Here is a 20,647-nt window from a genome sequence, read left to right as displayed (position 1 = left end):
CCCCGATATATCTAACTCAATTGGATATGGAAAAGAGATGTACATCGACTCCACCAACACAAAAATCAAACGAAATGAAAAGAGTTGGCATTTTATATTTTCATCATTGTGAAATAAATTTTTCCGTCGTTATGTTTTTGTGATCTAGGAACAGAGAAATATCTTGTGTGATCCCTTGTTTACTTGTTGTGGAAATGTCTTTTGTTAAATGTTGTGTTGAACGTCATGAAATCAGTGATATTATGGAAACATTTTTACAAAAGTGCGCAGAATCTGGATGTAAGTTTTATTTTTATAAATAATAATCCGTTATTTTCTATATTTTGATAAAGACAGACCGAAGTAGGTCGAAACGTCAATTTTTACACAATTTTTTAAACGGATTTTCATAGAAAAGTGACCTAAAATCAAAACAAATAATCACTATTATAATGTAACATCACTCAATAAGTCGTGTGACTAACTAAAAAAAAATATATTTTCTTTTATTCAACAATGTAATCTTTCAAGAGCAATACAATTATTTCAACGCTCTAACTTCTCGATGTCGCGCTTGTAGAAGAATTTGTCTTTGGCCTCAAAATAGGCTTCAGTTTCAGCAATTGCCGCTTCACTTGAGCTGAATTTCTAAGCGGCGAGGATTTTTTTGAGATCAGCGAATAGCTACTAGTTACTGGGGGGCCATATCTGGTCTATATGATGGATGAGAAAGCAATTCGAAGTGTTAATCGCTCAATTTAACCATCGTTGCTTTCGTTTTGTGAATAGATGCATTGTCTTGGTGAAACAGTGGTTTTTTTCTTCGACATATAAGGCCGTTTATCTTTTATCGATCCAACAACACTATGTAGTATTTGCTATTGATTGTCTAACCATTTTAGAGATAATTTATGAAATTACTGTTGTGCCTTTGGACGCTTCGGACGTGGTTCATCGGCTGCAGTCCACTGAGATGATGATCGTTTTGATTCCAGAGTGATGGATCCATGTTTCATCATTTTCACACCGGTTCACAAATAAGTTTCGCCTTTTAGGTTTTGAACGCTTCCTTTTGTGACGATTCGAACTTCTTTGAGGAGTAAGTCACTCAGAGGCTTTGCGATATGGGCAAATCCAGCAAAAAAATTTCTGAAATATCCGGTTAGGCCTAAATATGATTGCACTTGTTTCTGGTTCTTCGGCTCTAGAAATTTCTTGATCGCTAGAATTTTGCCTTCCTCTGGTTGGATTGTTCCATTACTTATTATGAATACCAAAAATTTTACCTTAGTTTTCAACAGTCGGCACTTTTTCTTTTTTATTTCTAGTCCATATTCCTCAGCTGTTCTTGATACAAGTTTTAGTCTTTCTATAACATACTTTCTAGCAGTCAACTCCCTGAAGATATGAGCGATAAATCGCTGGAAAACTGCTGGACTACTACACATTCCAAATGGACATTTCATAAACTCGTACTTACCATTCGGCGTTACAAAAGAAGTGCCGCTAGCTTCAACACAATTTTTTCGTTAATGTTTATGTCAACACTCAAAACGCCTTTGCAAGCCATTCCACTTGGGTTTACGATTATAACTCTCTGGACTAAGTGGAACGGGAAGATCGTGGTCGAGAACGTGCTTGTCGTGAGGGCTTAGTGGAAAGCACCTAATTCACCTGTTACCGCTAGTACTGAAGCTTTGAAGTTTATTTTCATGTTCCAAATTTCATCAGTCCAAATATCACCATTCAAAAGGAAAGGGGGAGAGGGGAGTTTTAGCTACAATTTAACCAAAAGAAAAATAATCATTTAGACGTAGTATATTATAAATATAATTAAAATGAAAGAAACAGATTAAGATAGTTCCTTCGCATAGATAAAGTTTTATTTATACCATATATCCATGACAAAAAAAATCTATTTTCAGGTGTCGCTATCCAATCTCACAATCCGCTCCAGTTTTGATTAGCAACAGTCCCTTATCAATTACTACTTAGCTTTTGATAAGCTCAGTTCCCTTGTGTTTATTTCAGTCACCTCATTTATGTAATTAGTTTATAATATTATGTAAAGATGTAAATTATAAAATGGTTACAGTTGCACAAAATTTTTTTGATAAAATGAATAAATTACTATTTTATTGTTCGAAAAGATCAGCTAAGAAAATAAATTCGGAGTGTATTCATTGCAAACGTTTAACTATCACAGACGAAAGAGGTAAGTTTTGTTAATACTTTTTATGACCTGCGCACCATTGAAATGGAATATGTATTAGTTTCGTTTAAACTTCAAGTATAAGGTTATATTTTGATGTTGACTTATATTGAAAATGTCTTTCTCGGAATAACTTTTATTTCCCTCTCACTACTTGCTTTTTAACCTTAGTATATTGACTTTATAGATAAATTGTTCATCATTGATCCAGGCAAAAAAATAGAAAAGCCCTTAATTACAAGTTAATCTCAATCAATTTAACAGAATTCATTTGGTGGTTCCAAAATTTTAGTTATGTCATCTTAAACAAAATAGATGTTTTTTTTTGGTTTCTTCTCCAAAAATGTAAAAGTTTCAAAATAATTAGAATTAATACGAGGTCTGGCTATTAAACAACGACTAGGGGGCGTACTAGACGGGTGTGGTAAAAAATGAGTAGTGCATTGGGTACCTAGTTATCTTATCTATCCACGTCCCAAAACACGTTTCCGTCATTATTAAAGTAAATGTGTAGTAGCAGTTTAAAACGAACGTGTTTTTTTCTCGTGCCGAAAAAACACGTACGTTCGAAAAACAGGAGCAACGTCTCAATCTCAAATTTTTCGTTAAACGCCTATATAGAAACATTTTACACGAGGAATCACACATGACGAAAGTCTGTGCGAAGTTGGTACGTACCAAAAAATCTGACTCTGGGTCTGCTCAGATTTCCCTGAAAGGTTAAAAACATCTTTGAACTTCAGGTAATTAAAAAAATTTCTATATAATTGTAAAGAAGTATTTGCCAGCTATATTATGAGCGGTATTTCATTGGCAACGTGGCAAGGAAACATCAAAGTGGACTAACTTTAATATATTTTCCGAGCTTTCGATTTCTTATGTTTTCATCGTCTAGGAAATAATTAATTAAGATTTTTGATAGTTTTGGATAATGCTTGTATAAATTTTCAAACACATAGGATTCAAAATTCAATTATTCAAACTGACGTTGACAGAAATATTGATCAATTAATATTCATCAATATTTCTATCAACGTCAATTCGAAAGTATTCGAAAGCGCGGAAAATATATTAGTCCTCTTTGGTGTTTCGTTGTTAAGTTTCCAATCAAAACAAAGGATTTCTACTATTCACCTCTGATCGTCGATCAGAGGGGTTGTAATTCGATATTCGTCGAGGTATTAGCCAGGAAAGTAGTTGTTTTCTCCTTTGAATACATAATTTTCTTGATTTTAGGTCTCTTCTGTTTTTTTAATAATTTTTGGAAGAAACATAAAATTTGACGAATCGACTTTTCAAGTCTTTATCAAAATACCATAAATAGAATTGATATAATAAAGTCTAAACCTGACAAAAATTATTAATAAATTTCCAAATTACGTTACGGCAATGATAATTTATTCAATTATTTTTAATGTTAAATCAAACTGACCAAATATTTAACTTAGTTGACCGATGCTCAGCGAATGATTTTCGATCGCACATAGGTGGAATTTTTCAATTTTTTCGCGAATGAAGTGCTAAAATTTCTCAATGATCTTGAAAAATTTCAATCTATAATAAAACATGTTCTAACGTTGACCAATTAATGAGACCAACTGATCTTTTATGATCAGTTTCTGACCATTCAGATGGTATAATTGGTTAATCGAAATTTTACACATGGGGTGCTAAGATCGCGGAGCTATCGTTCTTTATAGTAAATATCCATTTACAATCTACAATATTTTTAGGTTTTGGTACTAAAATCCAAATTCTATTTATAATTGAAGAGTGTTCAGATAACAAAATACATTTGTTCAACTCAGCATCTCACATAGAACTAATTCGCAAGTTGAACTGTGTGCATGCGTTCTTCCACACACCTGTACATACGCTCTCCGCATGACGATACACTTTTGTACATTCTTAATGAAAATGTAACTCTATATATTTTGAATTTTGAGTGAAATTACTATTTTTTGCAATATCAATTGAAACAGAATTATCGTATTCATCAATCGATTTTATTAATTTAACAGAATCTAATAAATCCTTGACAAATTTTATTTCATTTACTGTTTCCGAGAGAGCTACATATTCCGTAAACGTCGCTGCTTTGGTTACTGATTTTTGTTTCCTCGACTTCGATTCCGGGGTCTCAATCTGCCTACTCCATACAGCATATCACCATTTTTTGGATGATTCCTAGGCCTCAATCTGCCTGCTCAACAAAAAATATTGAATAATCAAAATAGAAATAGAAGATAATATGCTTAACATCGAGTACATCATGGACACTAAAACTATAACTGCTGGTCTTGAGCTTCAGTTTACCTAGCCGCTTGGACCTTGAAATTAAGGGGGACCACTTGGCGAGCTTTGTGTTTTTGACGCGCCTGGGTATATATAGTTTAGATTATTTTAAAAAGTATGGGTTTATTTTGGGGTTTAAAAAGAGACACAGCCATGGAACAGTTGTCTATGAATTCGTGTAATTTGATCTTATCACCGTCGTATTTGTTCCGAACATTTTTGCATCCATTTCTGAAGAATTTTAAGTAGTCTTAGAAGTTACGGTAGTTATTGTTTGTGTTTTGAGATGGAATATTTAAATTTCAAAATAGTATTAAGATTCTAATCTTCTGCGTATCAACGTTTCTGAAACTAAAGTTTTATAATATAAAATTAAATTGCAGCCTTTTGTACTACCACTGACATCGTAAAATTATACACCTCTATAACAGTTTATTATGCCCTTATTGAGTTGTATCTCTGATTTGCCCTTACCTTCTGGGGTATGTTTAGGACTACTCAATTTGAGCAAATCTTCAAACTACTTCTAGGACTAGGACTTCTTTAGAAGATTCATAAGAATGACTGTTCCGTTTGCCTAATTCGTAAGCATGCTTTTCCAGTTCTAGAAAGATCATTGCACATCTATCCACTTAGCAACGCGGATCACGACCTTTATCTACCTACTCCACGTTAAGAATTAGTTAACAGCTCAATACTTTATAATAGAAAGTGCTAATGTTGACAATATATAGGTACATATAGAAATCTTCACATGTACATTTTGAAAGGTAATTTAATTATTCTCTGTAGATTTTATGTTTATACTTAATACTTAGATTTTATTTTATTTTATTTGTGTCTTTATTCAGTTATTTGTATGTTTGTTTCTTAGTTTTTTACAATAAAACATTTCTTTCTCTCTCTATGTAGGGGCATGTGGAGTAAGACTGGATAGCGAGGTAAGATGGATGGATGGATACTCGTAACTATCATGTATGGTCGGACGGAAAAGTCGAAAGCAATTTTCAACATCGGTTTTCTGTAAACGTGTGGTGTGGTTTGGTTGACAGTTATTTAATTGGCCCTTTCATTTTGGAGAATCGTCTCACAGGAGATAACTACCTAAATTTTTTACACAATGAATTACAAGGCCTACTAGACGATGTTCCTGGTCGTGGAGGTCTCATTAATTGGCCTGCAAGATCTCCAGACCTCACACCACTAGATTTTTGTGTACGGGGCTGGATGAGAAATGGAGTCTACAAAATAAAAGTGGAGGCACGGGATGCACTAATTAGACGAATTGAAAATACTGTAGCCCATATTAAAGAAGAAAGAAATGAAGAAACATTTATTGAAAGAACGCTATGATTAAGAAAATTTTTATGTGATAATTTGTTAATATGCTATAACTTGAAAACAAATGAAAATCGGATAAGAACATAAGATTTTTTTAACATTATTTTCACGTGTATAATACACTCCTAGAGTTTGGTGTGCTCCTCCCAGCTCACCCTGTATACCTAAATATACCCTGGAATTTTAGTATTTTCTAGGTATATCCCAAACATATTCTATTCTAATTCATGAAATACAGTCGAAGCTCAGGGGGAACGGAAAAACTTCGAATTATCGAGGATTTCGATATAGCGAAGTGCGATTTATTGAGATGATTTCTGACTCGATATAATATAGAAAAAATGTGCCTGTTTTATGAAAATATTATACATATACAACAATACAATTTACGCCAATTAACATTTTTTTAATATTTAAATGAAGAATTTTATAATATATAAAAAAACAGTTAGAAATAAAATAATTACGTAATTAGAATATGAACAATCCTTGGTCATTATTTCACAATAAAACAATTGACTTGAAAATCAGATACATATTGAATGTGTGAAATAAAATTAAGCTGAGCTTTGAAAAAAATCGGAAATTGTAGTTTTTCTACCTGAAAACTACAGTTCTTCCAAAGCATCATCCAATATTGCAATAGATTGGATTACCCGATCACTCATTACAATTTTCTTTTGCAAGAATTTCCGCAAGATGGTAACAGCACATCAGGCATCACGAAGTGTGTGGTCTGAATCCGTTTCCTCGATCTGGCTGTCCACATTGTCCTCGCTGTCATCTTCTTCTGCATCTGAGGAAACGGATGCGATGATGTTTGCATCGCTTAACTCCCCGCATATAGCCATAAAGCTTCTTTCAAACTTAAATCTGTATCATAGAAACAAGAATAAAAAGCATCAGTACATGGATCAAGAAAAAAATTATGGCACAACTAAATCCATACCCATCATCTATCGCATAAGAAATTGAAGATTTCTCTGAAATCGAATCATCTCAGGAATAATGTCTAAAGCTTAATCAATTTTACAGTGGAACTTCAGAGGACTCATAAAAGATTCGAAATGCTTAAAAAACTACTATTTGAAATATCAACTAACATAATATGTTGACAAGAAACAACAGTCAACATCATTATAACTTAAAAAATTATACCTGTTTCCACAAAAAAGGAAAAGCATCTTGAGGCGTAACAATATACGTTCTCAATAAATATACCTACCAATTGTATTTGCCAAATACAATCAGAAAATATAAATCCTGTTTTAACATTTTTAAACGTAATAATAGAACATAAAATTTAAATTTATATAAACAACAACACACAAATAAGATATATTCTGAAAAAGAATAGACAAGAGTCATAGACTAAATTCGTATTTACGATAAATTCCTCAACACCTTCCTTAATTTGGCAAAACATCCTGGAGATGTCTGGAATAAAATAACCTCCAAAAAATTTCATTCTTTGGTATAAATAACACAATAATAACTCAAATAATTCAAACTATGATCCAACATTTTTACAGAATATTAAAAATATCAAAAGATGTATATGCATGTTCACCCTAACAGAACTTTATGCAGATCAAAAACATGTGTTATCCCTACAAAAACTCTCAGATATCACCAAAGATTACTTATTTAAATTACACACCAACATTTGGACTAATAAAGGCTTATCTTCAAGCTGGCGCTAAGCTAACTCCACATTGAAAACCCGATAAAACGATAACTAAACCGGACTCATATCTTTCAAACAACAGATATCGTAATCTAATCTTACATGTTAAGTTACTTTCTCTATAATAAAAGTATTTGTACATTATGTAATAGACCCGAAAAGTAAGTTCAATCAATCCTCAATTTTCAGTTTAAATTGTGGTGGCTGAATGGTTTTTCATTCAAATAGAACACCTTCACCGATATATTCTCAACGTCAAATGTCAGTTTGCTTATGTGTCATGATGATAAAATATAGGATAAGAGAAAATGTAAATTAGAACCAGGCAAATGTTCATAGTTCATAATATTTACTTGAGAATATTACCTTGGACCTTTAAACACTGACAATAATGTGGAACGGTATAATTATTTTCTCCAGATTTGAAAATGTTTGAACGCTTTTATTGTCTTTTAGGCTGTTGTGGGTGCTGTAGTGCTTTTAGGCCAAGGTATAAAAGGCTCGTGGATAATATTTTTCCTGTTTACCCCCAAGATGGATTGGTCAAATCTAATATGGAAAAACTCACATTTTATTCCTTGAGTTCTCCAGAAAAATTAGATAGAATAGGAGAATATTTGTATCAGAGAGCTGCAAGGGATATATACAGAAAAAAATATGGGTAAGCCTTCGCTAGTTGTTTGAATTTGTAAGAAAAGAGAAGCAAATAGTTGTTTGAATTTGTAAGTAAAGAGAAGCAAATGATTTTTTACATTTTCAGTTTTGTGGTTATTGCGATGGAGGCGATGGATCAACTTCTTCTGGCTTGTCATGCTCCAACTCTAAATTTATTTGTAGAAAGTTTTTTGAAAATGGTTCAAAAATTACTGGAATCGACAGAGCCGGAATTACAGATTCTAGCTACACAATCGGTACATACTCAATTTTGCTTATATCCTCTAGGAGTTAAATTTATGTTTCTGAAAGCAAAAATTCATTAAATATTGATTTATATTCTTAGAGACTTTTCTCTGAGATTAGACATACTTGATCACAATTACAGTTTTTATTTCATTTTAATACAATTTTCTAGAATTTTATTCTCGTTTTCATTTCACATTTCATATTATACTTTCTAAAATTATTCTATATAATCTAAAAACATTGTTTAACAATAATGGACTCATGAATAATTTAGTATCCACTTTGTATAAGATGTAGGAACCTAAAGGGTGCGAAAATTATGATAAATTTTGATATCAGGAAGGCAAAGAAATTACGATATACCATGAATTTAGCCCTTATATTCTGTGACTGTTGATGTAGTGGTATTGTAAGCAGTGGTTTAGTATGAATAACACTAATGGTATAATCTGAAAATAATAGAGAAGCAATGCAAGTTATCTTATGCTTCAAAATATGCATGTTTTTTCTGTTAAACCAATCCTCTCAAATACAGATATGCAGTGTTATGAATTACAAAGTGAAATGTATGTATGTACTCATCTGTGAGTATTTATATGCAACTATAACTTACACACACATATGTTTTGCAATAGATTTAGAATTCTGGAACTCAAATTTCTGGTAAATTATGGTATAAAGTATGGTATCATATTATTAAAAATTTTTTAAAAAAGTATAGTTTTACGTCACATTACACAACAAGAGATATTTTATAAAACAAGTGAAATTTTAAATAGTTCAAAATAATTGTGAAAACTTTGGATAAGATCTTTCTTTCCATTAGTTATACTAGTAGTAAGCACCTCAGTATGTTAGATTGAAAATCCCCCTTTTTTTAGTTTGTAAAATTTGCAAATATTGAAGAAGACACCCCTTCATATCACAGACGGTATGACTTTTTTGTTAGTAAATTTTCTGCTATGTGTCACAGTGGGGAAAAAGAAGAAGTAAGAGATAAAATTCGAACTGCTGGTATTAAAGGTTTGCAAGCTGTTGTTAGAAAGACAGTTTCTGATGATCTTGTTGAAAATATTTGGGAACCAGTTCATATGGATAAGATTGTACCTAGTCTTCTATTCAACATGCAGGTAAATGTGTTTGTATTTTTATAATCAACAGTTTGCCATTAGTTTCTATTATTTGAAACTGAATCTCTGTTGTTTGTTTGAATATGATATAGGAATGATATTTCTATTTTGATTATTTCCCGCAGCTCTGTAAATCAAAGAAATGATTTTTTATTGTATTAATTTTTTAGGAGTCTGCTTTTCACAAGAAAAATAGTGATACTGTTGACATCGGTCCAGAAGACACTTTGGATCCTCCCATGTTAGCAGAAACTTGTATGCGAGAATTAGTAGGAAGAGCTTCATTTGGTCATATTAGAGCTGTTCTGAAACCAGTTTTTAGGTGAACAAAAATTCCTTGTTATAATGATGAAGTTTATTGTATAATTTCAATTTTAATCTTACTTTATCTGTATTAAGAGAATGGGTTATTATGAGGTTTAAAGCACATAAATATAACATACTTCTTTGATCAAAGGTCTCAAATGAAAGATACAGAAATTTTTCAATTAAGACTGTTAATATCAGTAATAATACTTTTTCTCCCAAATATTGCTACCGACTAATATTAAGTATTAATTAGTATTCAATCTAAAATTTTCAAAAAAGTGTTATTTTGATTCAATATTTGACACGCTTTGCTGATAATCTTATTTATATTCTACACAAGGCTTTTTGCTCTCTTTAGCTCTATCTCGACCTTCTCTTTCTAATGCTGGCACTTCGGGACCACTTGTGAAAAGATAGGTAAGGTTGGTCCACAACCTTACCTATCCTTATGAAGGACGTTGAATTTTTATAGGTTAGATTATGAATGACTTGAAATTTTGAAAGATTAATTTATAAGTGACATTGAAATTTTATAAGTTAAATCGTTATGAATTTTTATAAATTAGGTAGTTGCTGATGACGTTGAATTTTTTCATAGTATTTGTCTTTTCTTCTACGTTGGTGATACGAATGAAGATTAATTTACAAATCTTCCAGAACTTTTTGGCTTCCTATTCCGATCGATTGAGATTTTATTATCGTTTATAATGAATATAATTCCAAGAAAAGTATGTGTATATTCAAAAAAGCGTTTTCAAAATTTATCATAGTGAAAACTTTTGCATCTATTTAAATAAAATGGACGAATCATGTATTTTTTAGGCATTTCGATCTACATAAATTGTGGGTACCAAATCAGTTTGCAATTCATACTTTCAGGATAATAATGTTTTCTATACAGGTAAGTGAAACAAGTTTGTAATATATATATATATATATATATATATATATATATATATATATATATATATATATATGTATATATATATATATATATATATATATATATATATATGTATATAAATTTCTTCAATTTCTTATTTTTTGGACTTTTTTTGATAGTTTTTTAAAGAAACATAAATTTTGACGTTTCGACTTTTCTTTAAGTCTTTATCAAAATATGATATTGACACTGACAATTTGCTTATTTATATTGATCTTTATATATATTATCGACAATCCGCCGAAATTGGCATCCCTAATATAATTAGCTCGCTATTACAATACGAACTGAAGACACATCTTGTCGGTGCTTCTACTTGATTCATGTAGTTAAACATTCCTCAGTAGACGTCTTCTAGCGACATCTGTACTTCAAACTTCACCAATCTGGAATATTTTCTGATTAATAAATTCAGTACTCATCTGCATACTTTAATAGCAATAAAATTCCCAACTTCCAATGTGTGTAGCTGTGATTACAATAAATATTCTCTAACATTTGATGACCAAATAGAAGAAAAAATAGTTTCATTTTTTCAGGCGCAATACTCGTATACAGTAGTTGAGACACTCATGGCACATCTTGACGACAATACAAAATCAAGTCCCACCGTTAGAACTAGTATTGCCGGCGTGTTGTCCAAAATAATAGCTATTGCTGCTGGCGAAAGTGTGGGTATGTATATTCTAATTTGATTTTGAAATTGTTTATATATGCTTGAAAACACGGGCAATACAAACTAAAAAGAACATTACCAGCATCATTTTGAGACCAATCCGATTAAATATTTATGAATATATTTCCTTCTCCGTTCTCAGAGAATGGACAAGAATCCCGTTTCTCTTGTAACCAATGTTTCCGTTACCTCCTATCTCTCTTATTTACTCTGGTCACTTTTTTTCCGGCGTACCTTTTCTTTTCTTGTTAATACTTCCTGCTTCTATTACTTTTTTGTGAGTTTGTCCGTTCCTATTCTGTAGATCTATCCATACCAATTAAATCTACATTTGTCCCAATTTGTTTTCCCTGCTACTGTTCTGAAGTCTTTTATCCTATTTGTCTTCATTTTCGCCTCATCCCTCTATCTCTTAATGTCCAATTTTCAAGTATATGACCATCTTTGTCCCAGTATAATTTTATTTAGAGTGAAATATAATCTCGTCATTTTATTATCTTTATTTGTTATGTCTTTTTCGCACTTCCGACCTCTGTTAGCTCTTAGGCATTAATATGTCATTATTCTTTTTTTATCCCAGCCATTTTAGCTGGAGCTATGGCATAATCTCAATGTGCTATCACTGTTTTAATCTCCATAATCTGTCTTTCTTGTTTTTCATTAATTATTCGTATTTCCCTTTGTTTTAGTATTTTTCTTGTACCTTCTATAAACTTATTCTCCTTTATCTAGAATTCTCAATTTCTTTTCAATTTTCTTCTTGTATTATTATTGGAATTTACTTTTCCACACTTTTTTTCACCACTTTTTTATCTTTTCATTTATTGATCTCTCTTCCAAAATTGCAGTATTCTTGTTCCATTTTCAAAGGACTCCATCTTGATCTGTCTTTCCATCCCCTAATCTTTATTTTCCTTTGCCACTCCTCTTTTGAAATTCTGCATCTCTGTTTCAAATGTTTGTCATCGTCATCTAGATTATCATTCAACTTACTACTTTTCTTTGTATTATCATTTTGTTTTTTCTTGATATCCTCTACATTCCTTGATAACTTTTTTGATTATGCTTTATTTATTTTATCTTCCTTTTGCTCATCATTTTTCATCGGTTCTCTGTTTTTTGCTTCACCCTCTTTTCTATTTTATCTTATCATTTTCTGTACTATATTCGCCATTTTTGTCATCGTACCTATTGCCTAGGTATTAACTTTCACTTCAATTCAGATAGAGCCAAGGCCTCAGCTGTCCTCTACCTTTACTTGCAAACATTACAAATTGCAAAAATTGTCTCATATCGACTCCGAGCTAATTGTAGTAATTTTAATAAGTTTATCAGTTTTGTTTGCTAAGGTTGTTTACTTACGGTTATAAGTGCTGGATAAATATTTTAGACAAAAATCCTAGTAGAAAACCTAAAAAGTACTGGAGTATCGTTAAAGAAATGAGATCATACTAATTTACTTAAGAGGATCATAGTTGTTATCTTTAAATATATTATTGTGTAAATGGCCTAATATGTTTTCATTTTATTTATACTCAAACACGTGTTTTTCAATGACACCATACAATAATTTTTTGTAGGGCCGTCGGTTTTGGAAATAATCAACTCATTACTTAGCCACCTTAGGGATTCGGTCAAAAATGAAGCCAGTCAAACTGAAGAAAAACAGTATCAGGAAGCACTTATAAACGCTTTAGGAGAATTTGCTAATCATCTTCCTGATTATCAAAAAATCGAAATAATGATGTTTATTATGAGCAAAATCCCTTTTCCTTTGGTAGAAAATCAAACTCCTGCTGACAATCTACTGCAGAATATTCTATTGAAAAGTTTATTGAAGGTATTATAATTCTTATTATTTCAGATGTCAAGTACTATTGCCATCATTTCAAATATGAATTTTTAATAATTATGAACTTAATTTCCATCCTATTTAAAATGGGTATATTATATAGAAACTTTTGATATATTTCACTTTCATACAGCAACTCAGAAAATTTTCACGTTCGTTTTTAGTTTGTGTGGGGGCAACGCGTATTCTATTGATAAACCTGTGAATTCATTCAGAAAATGTGTTTTTAAGTAAGTTTTGCTTGGTAAATAACCATCACCCTTCTGTTGAGATTATCCTCAAAGACAAATGTTTCTTGCTTTTTTATAACTGTTTACACTGGCTTGTAAGAAATATATCAAATCCACAAAAATCTGACCTATCACAGTAATTAAGTTCTAAAATAACTCCAAGTTGTGATGCTCTTTTTTTCCTCGTTCCTTCTAAAAGAATGAGTGACAGTCTTCCTCAGAACTGTATATAGATTTGAGCTAGAGCAAACCAATTCCAGCAATCAAAACAAGACTTTCTGCGGTAACGATGGGTTATCAGCTAAGTTATATTTGAATTTTCTAGAAGTGATGATTAAAGTTTTATGTTCTCTAATCAACGAATCAGTTGAAAAAGGGCTTTTCTCTAACTGTCTAAAAACAGATATAATTTTTCCCCTGCACAAGGATGGAGCAAAAATAACACTAGTAACTATAGTCCTATTACATTATTACCAATCCTATCGAAGATAATTGAACGACTAATGAAAAAACATCTATTACCCTTTCTTTTCAAACATAAAATCTTGATAGGTCAACAATCTGGTTTCCTACCTAATAACTAATGACGCTATGTTTCTGTTCTCAATGAAATATATGCTTCACTTAACAATAAATATTATACGGTTTCAGTTTTTTGTGATTTTGCTAAGGACTTCGATTGTGTTGTATTATTCAACAATTCTGACTAACAAACTAGAATATTATGGCATCCGAGGTGCTCCCTTTAAATAGTTTGTATCTAACCTTGAATGTCGAAAACAATTGTTAAGAGCTAATTTGCCAGCTAGTAGTGGTGTACCCCAGGGTTCAGTTTTGGAACCAGCTCTTTTTTTGATCTTCATTAATGATGTCACAGACTGGTAAATTCACTTTAATCGCAGATGATACCAGTGTAACCTTGAGTGGTTCAGATATTATACAAGCTTTACATTCTACCATAGGCAAAGATCTCATTACTATTAGTCATGGTCTAACGCGAACGGTCTCTATGTAAACAAGTATGGTAACGCAGTATTTTGTTTATGCATGGAACTGGTCTAGGCTAACTAGATATCAATACATTCTCGTAGTATCATTCTTAAACTTCCCATATTATTCGAAAAATTTTAGAATTTCAAATATATAAAATAAAATTGTGCAATAAAGTATGTAAAAATAATTATATAAGAATAGGAAAAAAAGGAAAAGTTCCTGAAATACTGAATCATAAGTTTTTTTTGTATTTTGGTAATATCTAAATTAAAAAGTAAACTAAAAAATTAAGGTATAATAATAAGGTATTAAGGTATAATAGTAAAAAATGAGTTTGAGAGATAGAAAGCTCATCCCTTAATGAATTATTCATAATATGTAATTTAAATAAAAAGAATCTAATTATATTTTTAAACAGCTTTATATTCTTACTGAATGAATGTATAATTTCTATATATGTGACAGAAATTGTAGTTTGGCAAGTATGTATGAAATAGAAATAAACCATCCAATCTATTGTATTATAGGTCGGCACCAAATATCAAACAATACATCTAAATACTACATTTCCGATATCATTCCTGGAGCCTTTGTTAAGGATGTCTTTGGCTCCCGATCCAGATATGCGATTACTCGTACAAAAAATCTTACATACTCTTATTGATAGACATCAAAATTTAGATAAGCTTGCTAAACCAAGGTGAGTTTTAAATGAATTATTTTCACATAATACATAGTAGCACATTAATTTCATTCGATTCCAACGATATATTATTATTTTTAGCGTTACTATCTCTGAATTGAATTTGGTGTTGGAAAAATCATCTAGGCCAGATCTGATATTTATTAACAAACATGGGCCAATTATTTATGATGCTCTCTACACAAGTCTTCAAATGGATACTAATACTCCAGAAAATATAGAAGCAGTATACACTACACTGGCATTACTCTGTGTGGAATTAGCTAGTGCCGAAACTGTTATAGATTTGTTGCAGTTAACTTTAGGGTGAGTACATGATATTTTTGTTTTTTCTATTATTAATCAAAATTCACCTGACAACATATTGAAAAAATAAAAATTGCAAGTATAGAATGAAGTGTTACAAATACTTCCTACTAGTTGGTAATATAAAGACATTATATCATATAAATTATCAGAGGATTCGCGTATTTCTCTTTCAGCAAATAGATCTGAAAATGGTTTTCTAGTAGGTTCATTGGTGAGTGTATTAAAAATTTTTTGGGAAGTCGTTTTGACTTGGTAGCCACTCTGGACCTATACCTAGAAGACTTTGCATTTCATTGCTCTGCTTCAAAAATACGCAGACTCCTCCCCAAGCTTTCTGATGAAATGGGTAAAACATTTGCGCAGAGTAGATACTCTGTTGTTTCCACGGCTTCCTCACATAATCTGCAATTCGTCCTCTGTCTTACCTATCGTCTTAAGGTGGTCTTAACGGGGCAGTAACCAGTTATAAGACCGTCCACCAGTTTGATTTCGTTTAAGAATTGTCTATGTGCTTCTCCAATAAAACTCCATCTGATTATTTAGCCATCCGTTCTTTATTGATGTGGCATTTCATGAAGCAACAGTAGGGCTTTGGTCCTAACTATGCAATCGTTGCTCATTATTTGGTAAAGCTGTCTGCTTCATCAGTGCCGGGCATACCTTGGTGGCCTGGTAGCAACATTAGGGTAACCTTGTTTCTGTTATCTAGTGCTCTTAGAGTTTCTTTTATAATCCCACGCCTAGCTTAGACCTGCACTCAATATCTTTCAGGCCCTTTAGGCGGCTTTGCTATAGGAATAAGGTTTCTATCCAAACACTTCTGAGCACATTTGTTTTTTGCTAACAACTCTACCTGAAAATAGTATAGAAGAGAGATACATTTCAAGATTGTAGAAGATCTTTATTGACTCATAATTTGCGTTCATCACTATTTCGAATGAAATGTTAAATCCATTACATTACCCAAAATATGCCTAAAAAACCCATATCTTAAATAGAAAATAGCCAGGCGATTTTCAATCTCAATCAACCTAACCTAACCTAATAACTTTAGGTGGTTGCTGTCTATGACTACAGTTATGTAAAACTGACGAAGAACAAAGATAGGGTCGTTAATGGTGTTCTAGATAATTAAGTGATTCATTGGATTCTCCGTTTGATATATTAGATATTGAAGCCATTAAATTTTATGCGGCAAAATTTGTATTTGTGTTAATAATACCCTGAATGCACTAAGTAATTTGACAAATACTTTCAGAAATGAAATTTCGGAACTTTGTATGGCATTTTCATTAATGAGAACAATATTTTTTTACTATAACTTCCTTTTCATTGTTACAGAATCCAAAGTCTGGCACTCAACAGTACATCATTATCACTCGCTCAAAAATGTAATCTTCATGCTATTGTGATTTGTCTGTTAATGCTCATACCAACTGTAATTAAAATAATACCACTTGCTGACTATGCTAGACAAATTGTAGAACAAAGGAGACAAGAAGCACCACATTTACTTCCAGATTTATATTCACATTACCCATCAAATATTGAGATACCAAACAAAATTCCCCATTTGTTGGTTGATCAGGTATATCTAAATGCTAAATTTAATAATGTAATGAATTTTCTGGTTCAGTATTATTTTTGGTGTATCCATTTCTTTTTTTTTTTGAGATATTATTCTATATGAAACATAAATGGGTGTATTATCTTACGACAATGTTTGCTATATGGGTGATTCTAAGTTATATCAATAATATAATTCAGAAAAATACTGAATGTCTTTTAGTTCCATAGTTTCAAAGTTTCTTGAACCATATAGAGTTTGCGTAACTACATTACATACAAAACATGATTTTTTAAATAAGAACCCATGAATACTGAATGCGGTTTACTCAAATTTTTTTGAAACATTTGGTATAAAATTTTGTTACGTTATACAGGGTTTAACAAGAAGTATAGACACGCTTATGTGTAAATTGTAGGTAAATCAACGCTCTGTAACTTACTCTACGTTAATGGAAAAAATGGATTTTACCCAACAGAGTTTCGAAATATAGTGTAAATTATCCGTTTTCTAATAAATTCTAATTATTTTTATACAGGGTAGACGAGAACTCTGGCCTCTCATTTTCACTTGAACACCCTGTATTTATATCACAGTTATGGGATGGAATTTAGGTCTAATCAAGAAATGGCGGATATGATTTGGGTAATAGGTAAATGTAACAAAATTGCTTGTTTACATCTAATTTCGTCAAAGATTTCTAGATCGCAAGGCTCCTATGAGAAGAGCATTGTGTGCACCATATTACAAAACTCTGTTAGTTAAAATATATTTTTCTCAACATAGCGATGATTTGCCTACAATTTTCACATAAACGTGTCCATACTTCTTAAAGGACTGCTTTAGTTTGTATTGGAGTTACGTACCACTGCATATTTTGGGATTATTTCAAAATATGGACCTCAAAGACATCTACTATGTTCTTAATAACTTATCACTTGAAAAAAACGATGTACCGGAGATGTCGTAAGATTGGTACACCCAATATTGATATTTCAGACTCCATATAGTGAAACCTAATTTTTAATTATGAAATTATGAGATAGTATAAAAAACTTGATCCATATATTAAATCTTTGTAGATGGCAGTATGCGAATATGTAAAAACAAGTGGAATAGATCCTTCTCGCCTTCAGCAGACATCGCCGTATGGAGCAGGTGGTCCAGGTCTTATAGTTGGTTCTCAACGAAATAGTTGGATCGAAAATGGTGCACGAGGTAGCATAGTTGAAATGGCTGTGAATGAGGTAGACAGCGCCGCAAGTTCACCTGGTGTTCAGAAGGTAATATATATTAGTTTGTTCATAAATCGTCTTGATTTTAGGTCTCTTATGATTGAAAATTCGTTTTTTAAAAACAAGTAAAAATATTGATGCTTTGATCTTTCTTATTTCAGTCATTATCAAAATATGGTTTAAAATTGATAACTTGCATAATTATATCAATCAGAACATCACTTACATCTCAAGTACCTTGTAATATCTCAATATTTATATAATGAAACAAAAGGTAATCAATACTATCAAAAAATAAAACCGCATTAATAAACGATGAGATATTAAAACATAAATTCAATTACAAAAATTCTTGAAACAGAATCAAATACATGAAAAAGGGAATTTTTAGAAATGGTTCATATACCTAGAAACGAGAAAGCTGTCAGTGATAATAGAGAACTTAACAATTCTAGTAAAATTTATAGTTCTATTTTATTAAATTCAATGCAACTATGAATAATTCAATGGGTGGCTGCTACATATTGAAATATAACAACTACGCAAAAATTATTTTTTGTGATTAGGACAGATTTTAATTTTGATGATCATGTTGTAGGTGACCTATTGATTAATATAATTATGCAAGTTGTCATTGTCAAGTTATATTTTGCTAAAGTCCGAAATAGGTCGAAACATCAATTTTTATTTGTTATAAAATATAATTTTCGTTCAGAAGATTCCTGAAATCAAAACAATTCAGCAGCAAAAACAAATCAAAGAGTGTAAAAAATGTTTCCTGAATTCTTTCCAAGTTCTTATTGTAACCCAATTACATAAATATAAGATGTAAACTACAGACTCGGATAGTCAATAAAATGTAGTTTTAATTCTATTCCATAATATTATTTTTTAATGTACAACAAAAATTTTCTACTTTATAGAAACACACTGAAGAAGATCTTAACTTTGAAAGCATGAAGAGAGTTTTACAAGAACCACCTGAAATTCGAAAAGAGGCAGAGGCCGAGAGAAGAAAAGCGTTAAGTCACACATTCAGAACAGCAACATTTTCAGAATTAGTTAGGAGAACACAACCAAAGGTAGTAATCAGAGTATATTTACCAAAGTAATTAGGTCAAGTTCCATTATATATTTTTCAAATTGATATTAATCCATTTCTCTATTTCATGAAGTTGTTACCCTATTTGATAGTAACCAATTAGAATTCTTTGTCATTTAAACTAATTGTGTATTCTTTTAATGTGTTTAATTATAGTCAATCGTATAAAATATTTATACAAACAACATAAGTTTACTAGACGGAGCATGTTAACTCTGAAAATAATTCATTTTTGAAATATACATATATATATATATATATATATATATATATATATATATATATATATATATATATATATATATATATATATATATATATTATACTCTTGATTTTAGGTCTGTTCTGTTTGAAAATTAGTCTTTATCAAAATATCATATTTTTTAAAATTATGTTCTTTTACGATGTCTTTTTTATAAAAAGTGTTTATTCGTATTTCAGCATGATGTTTTACAGAGTAAATTGAGCGAAATATTCAAGTCACTTACTACAAACGAAAATCGAAGTCCTACAGATGAAAAGAAGAAAGATATTCCACACTATGAACAGAATTTTCCAGAATTATTCTACTACTGAAAATATTGATTAGTGTCTAAATAAAGTATATTTCTTGACGACAGTATTTCTTAGGTGCAAGGTATATTTACAAAGTATATTTCTGTATTTTGTGTTATCTGTAGACTATTTTAAGATATTACATTTGATTTGAGAACAAAGAGTATTATTTACGATATTTATCCTGATAACTATTAAAGTGTATTATATTCGCCAATTCTATTTTTACTATACTCAAACTGGTTTTTGCAATCAATGCTGATGTCAGTCATTGGACATTAACAATATTTACCAACGCTTGTAGAGTTTAACTAGTTAGAATTTCAGAACACCCACTGTCTGTTTTAATAATCAAGTTACCGTATTCAGAGACTAAAGGTAAACTGTTCTTCAGTCTCATAATTTTTATAATTCTGACTGTTGTAGTAGTGTAAACAGTGTGTTTATGCCTAAAGCATATTCAGTTCTCCTCAATAGATTTCACAAAAAATTTTAAAGATCTTTGTCTGTTTATATTTATTAAAACTTATTTAGCTCTAAGGTTAATTTTTATTTGGATTTTATTTTATCTTGACGTTTCATAAAAATAATATATTCATTAAAAAATAATATTTCCATTAATAAAA

At 31.0% G+C, this 20,647-nt stretch overlaps 1 protein-coding gene and 1 long non-coding RNA gene across 3 annotated transcripts; one reads left to right on the top strand and one right to left on the bottom strand.

The window, feature by feature from the left end:
- The first annotated feature begins 7 nt into the window (after nt 1-7).
- Nucleotides 8-20,238, top strand: LOC130449920 (protein EFR3 homolog cmp44E). 2 transcript variants are annotated; one of them, XM_056788011.1, is made up of 14 exons: nt 8-279; nt 7,971-8,175; nt 8,275-8,425; nt 9,299-9,547; nt 9,718-9,869; nt 10,679-10,757; nt 11,339-11,474; nt 13,056-13,315; nt 15,078-15,250; nt 15,335-15,559; nt 16,904-17,150; nt 18,212-18,412; nt 19,288-19,446; nt 19,908-20,238. In XM_056788011.1, the coding sequence occupies exons 1-14, from the start codon at nt 195-197 to the stop codon at nt 20,040-20,042; spliced, it is 2,457 nt and encodes an 818-aa protein (XP_056643989.1). In that variant the 5' UTR covers nt 8-194; the 3' UTR covers nt 20,043-20,238. The 2 variants fall into 2 exon arrangements, with proteins under 2 accessions (XP_056643989.1, XP_056643990.1); XM_056788012.1 differs by lacking the exon at nt 8-279 and adding an exon at nt 7,656-7,915.
- On the bottom strand, nt 4,176-7,626 carry LOC130449921 (uncharacterized). The gene is made up of 2 exons (XR_008910509.1): nt 7,488-7,626; nt 4,176-6,700 (listed from the first exon to the last, which is right to left on the bottom strand). It is a non-coding gene; the product is annotated as an uncharacterized LOC130449921 (long non-coding RNA).
- Nucleotides 20,239-20,647: the final 409 nt, after the last annotated feature.

The sequence above is a fragment of the Diorhabda sublineata genome, chromosome 10 (assembly GCF_026230105.1).
Source record: "Diorhabda sublineata isolate icDioSubl1.1 chromosome 10, icDioSubl1.1, whole genome shotgun sequence".
NCBI lineage: Eukaryota > Metazoa > Arthropoda > Insecta > Coleoptera > Chrysomelidae > Diorhabda > Diorhabda sublineata.
The sequence above is the reverse complement of the archived record's forward strand: the minus strand, read 5'-3'. Positions and strand labels throughout refer to the sequence as shown.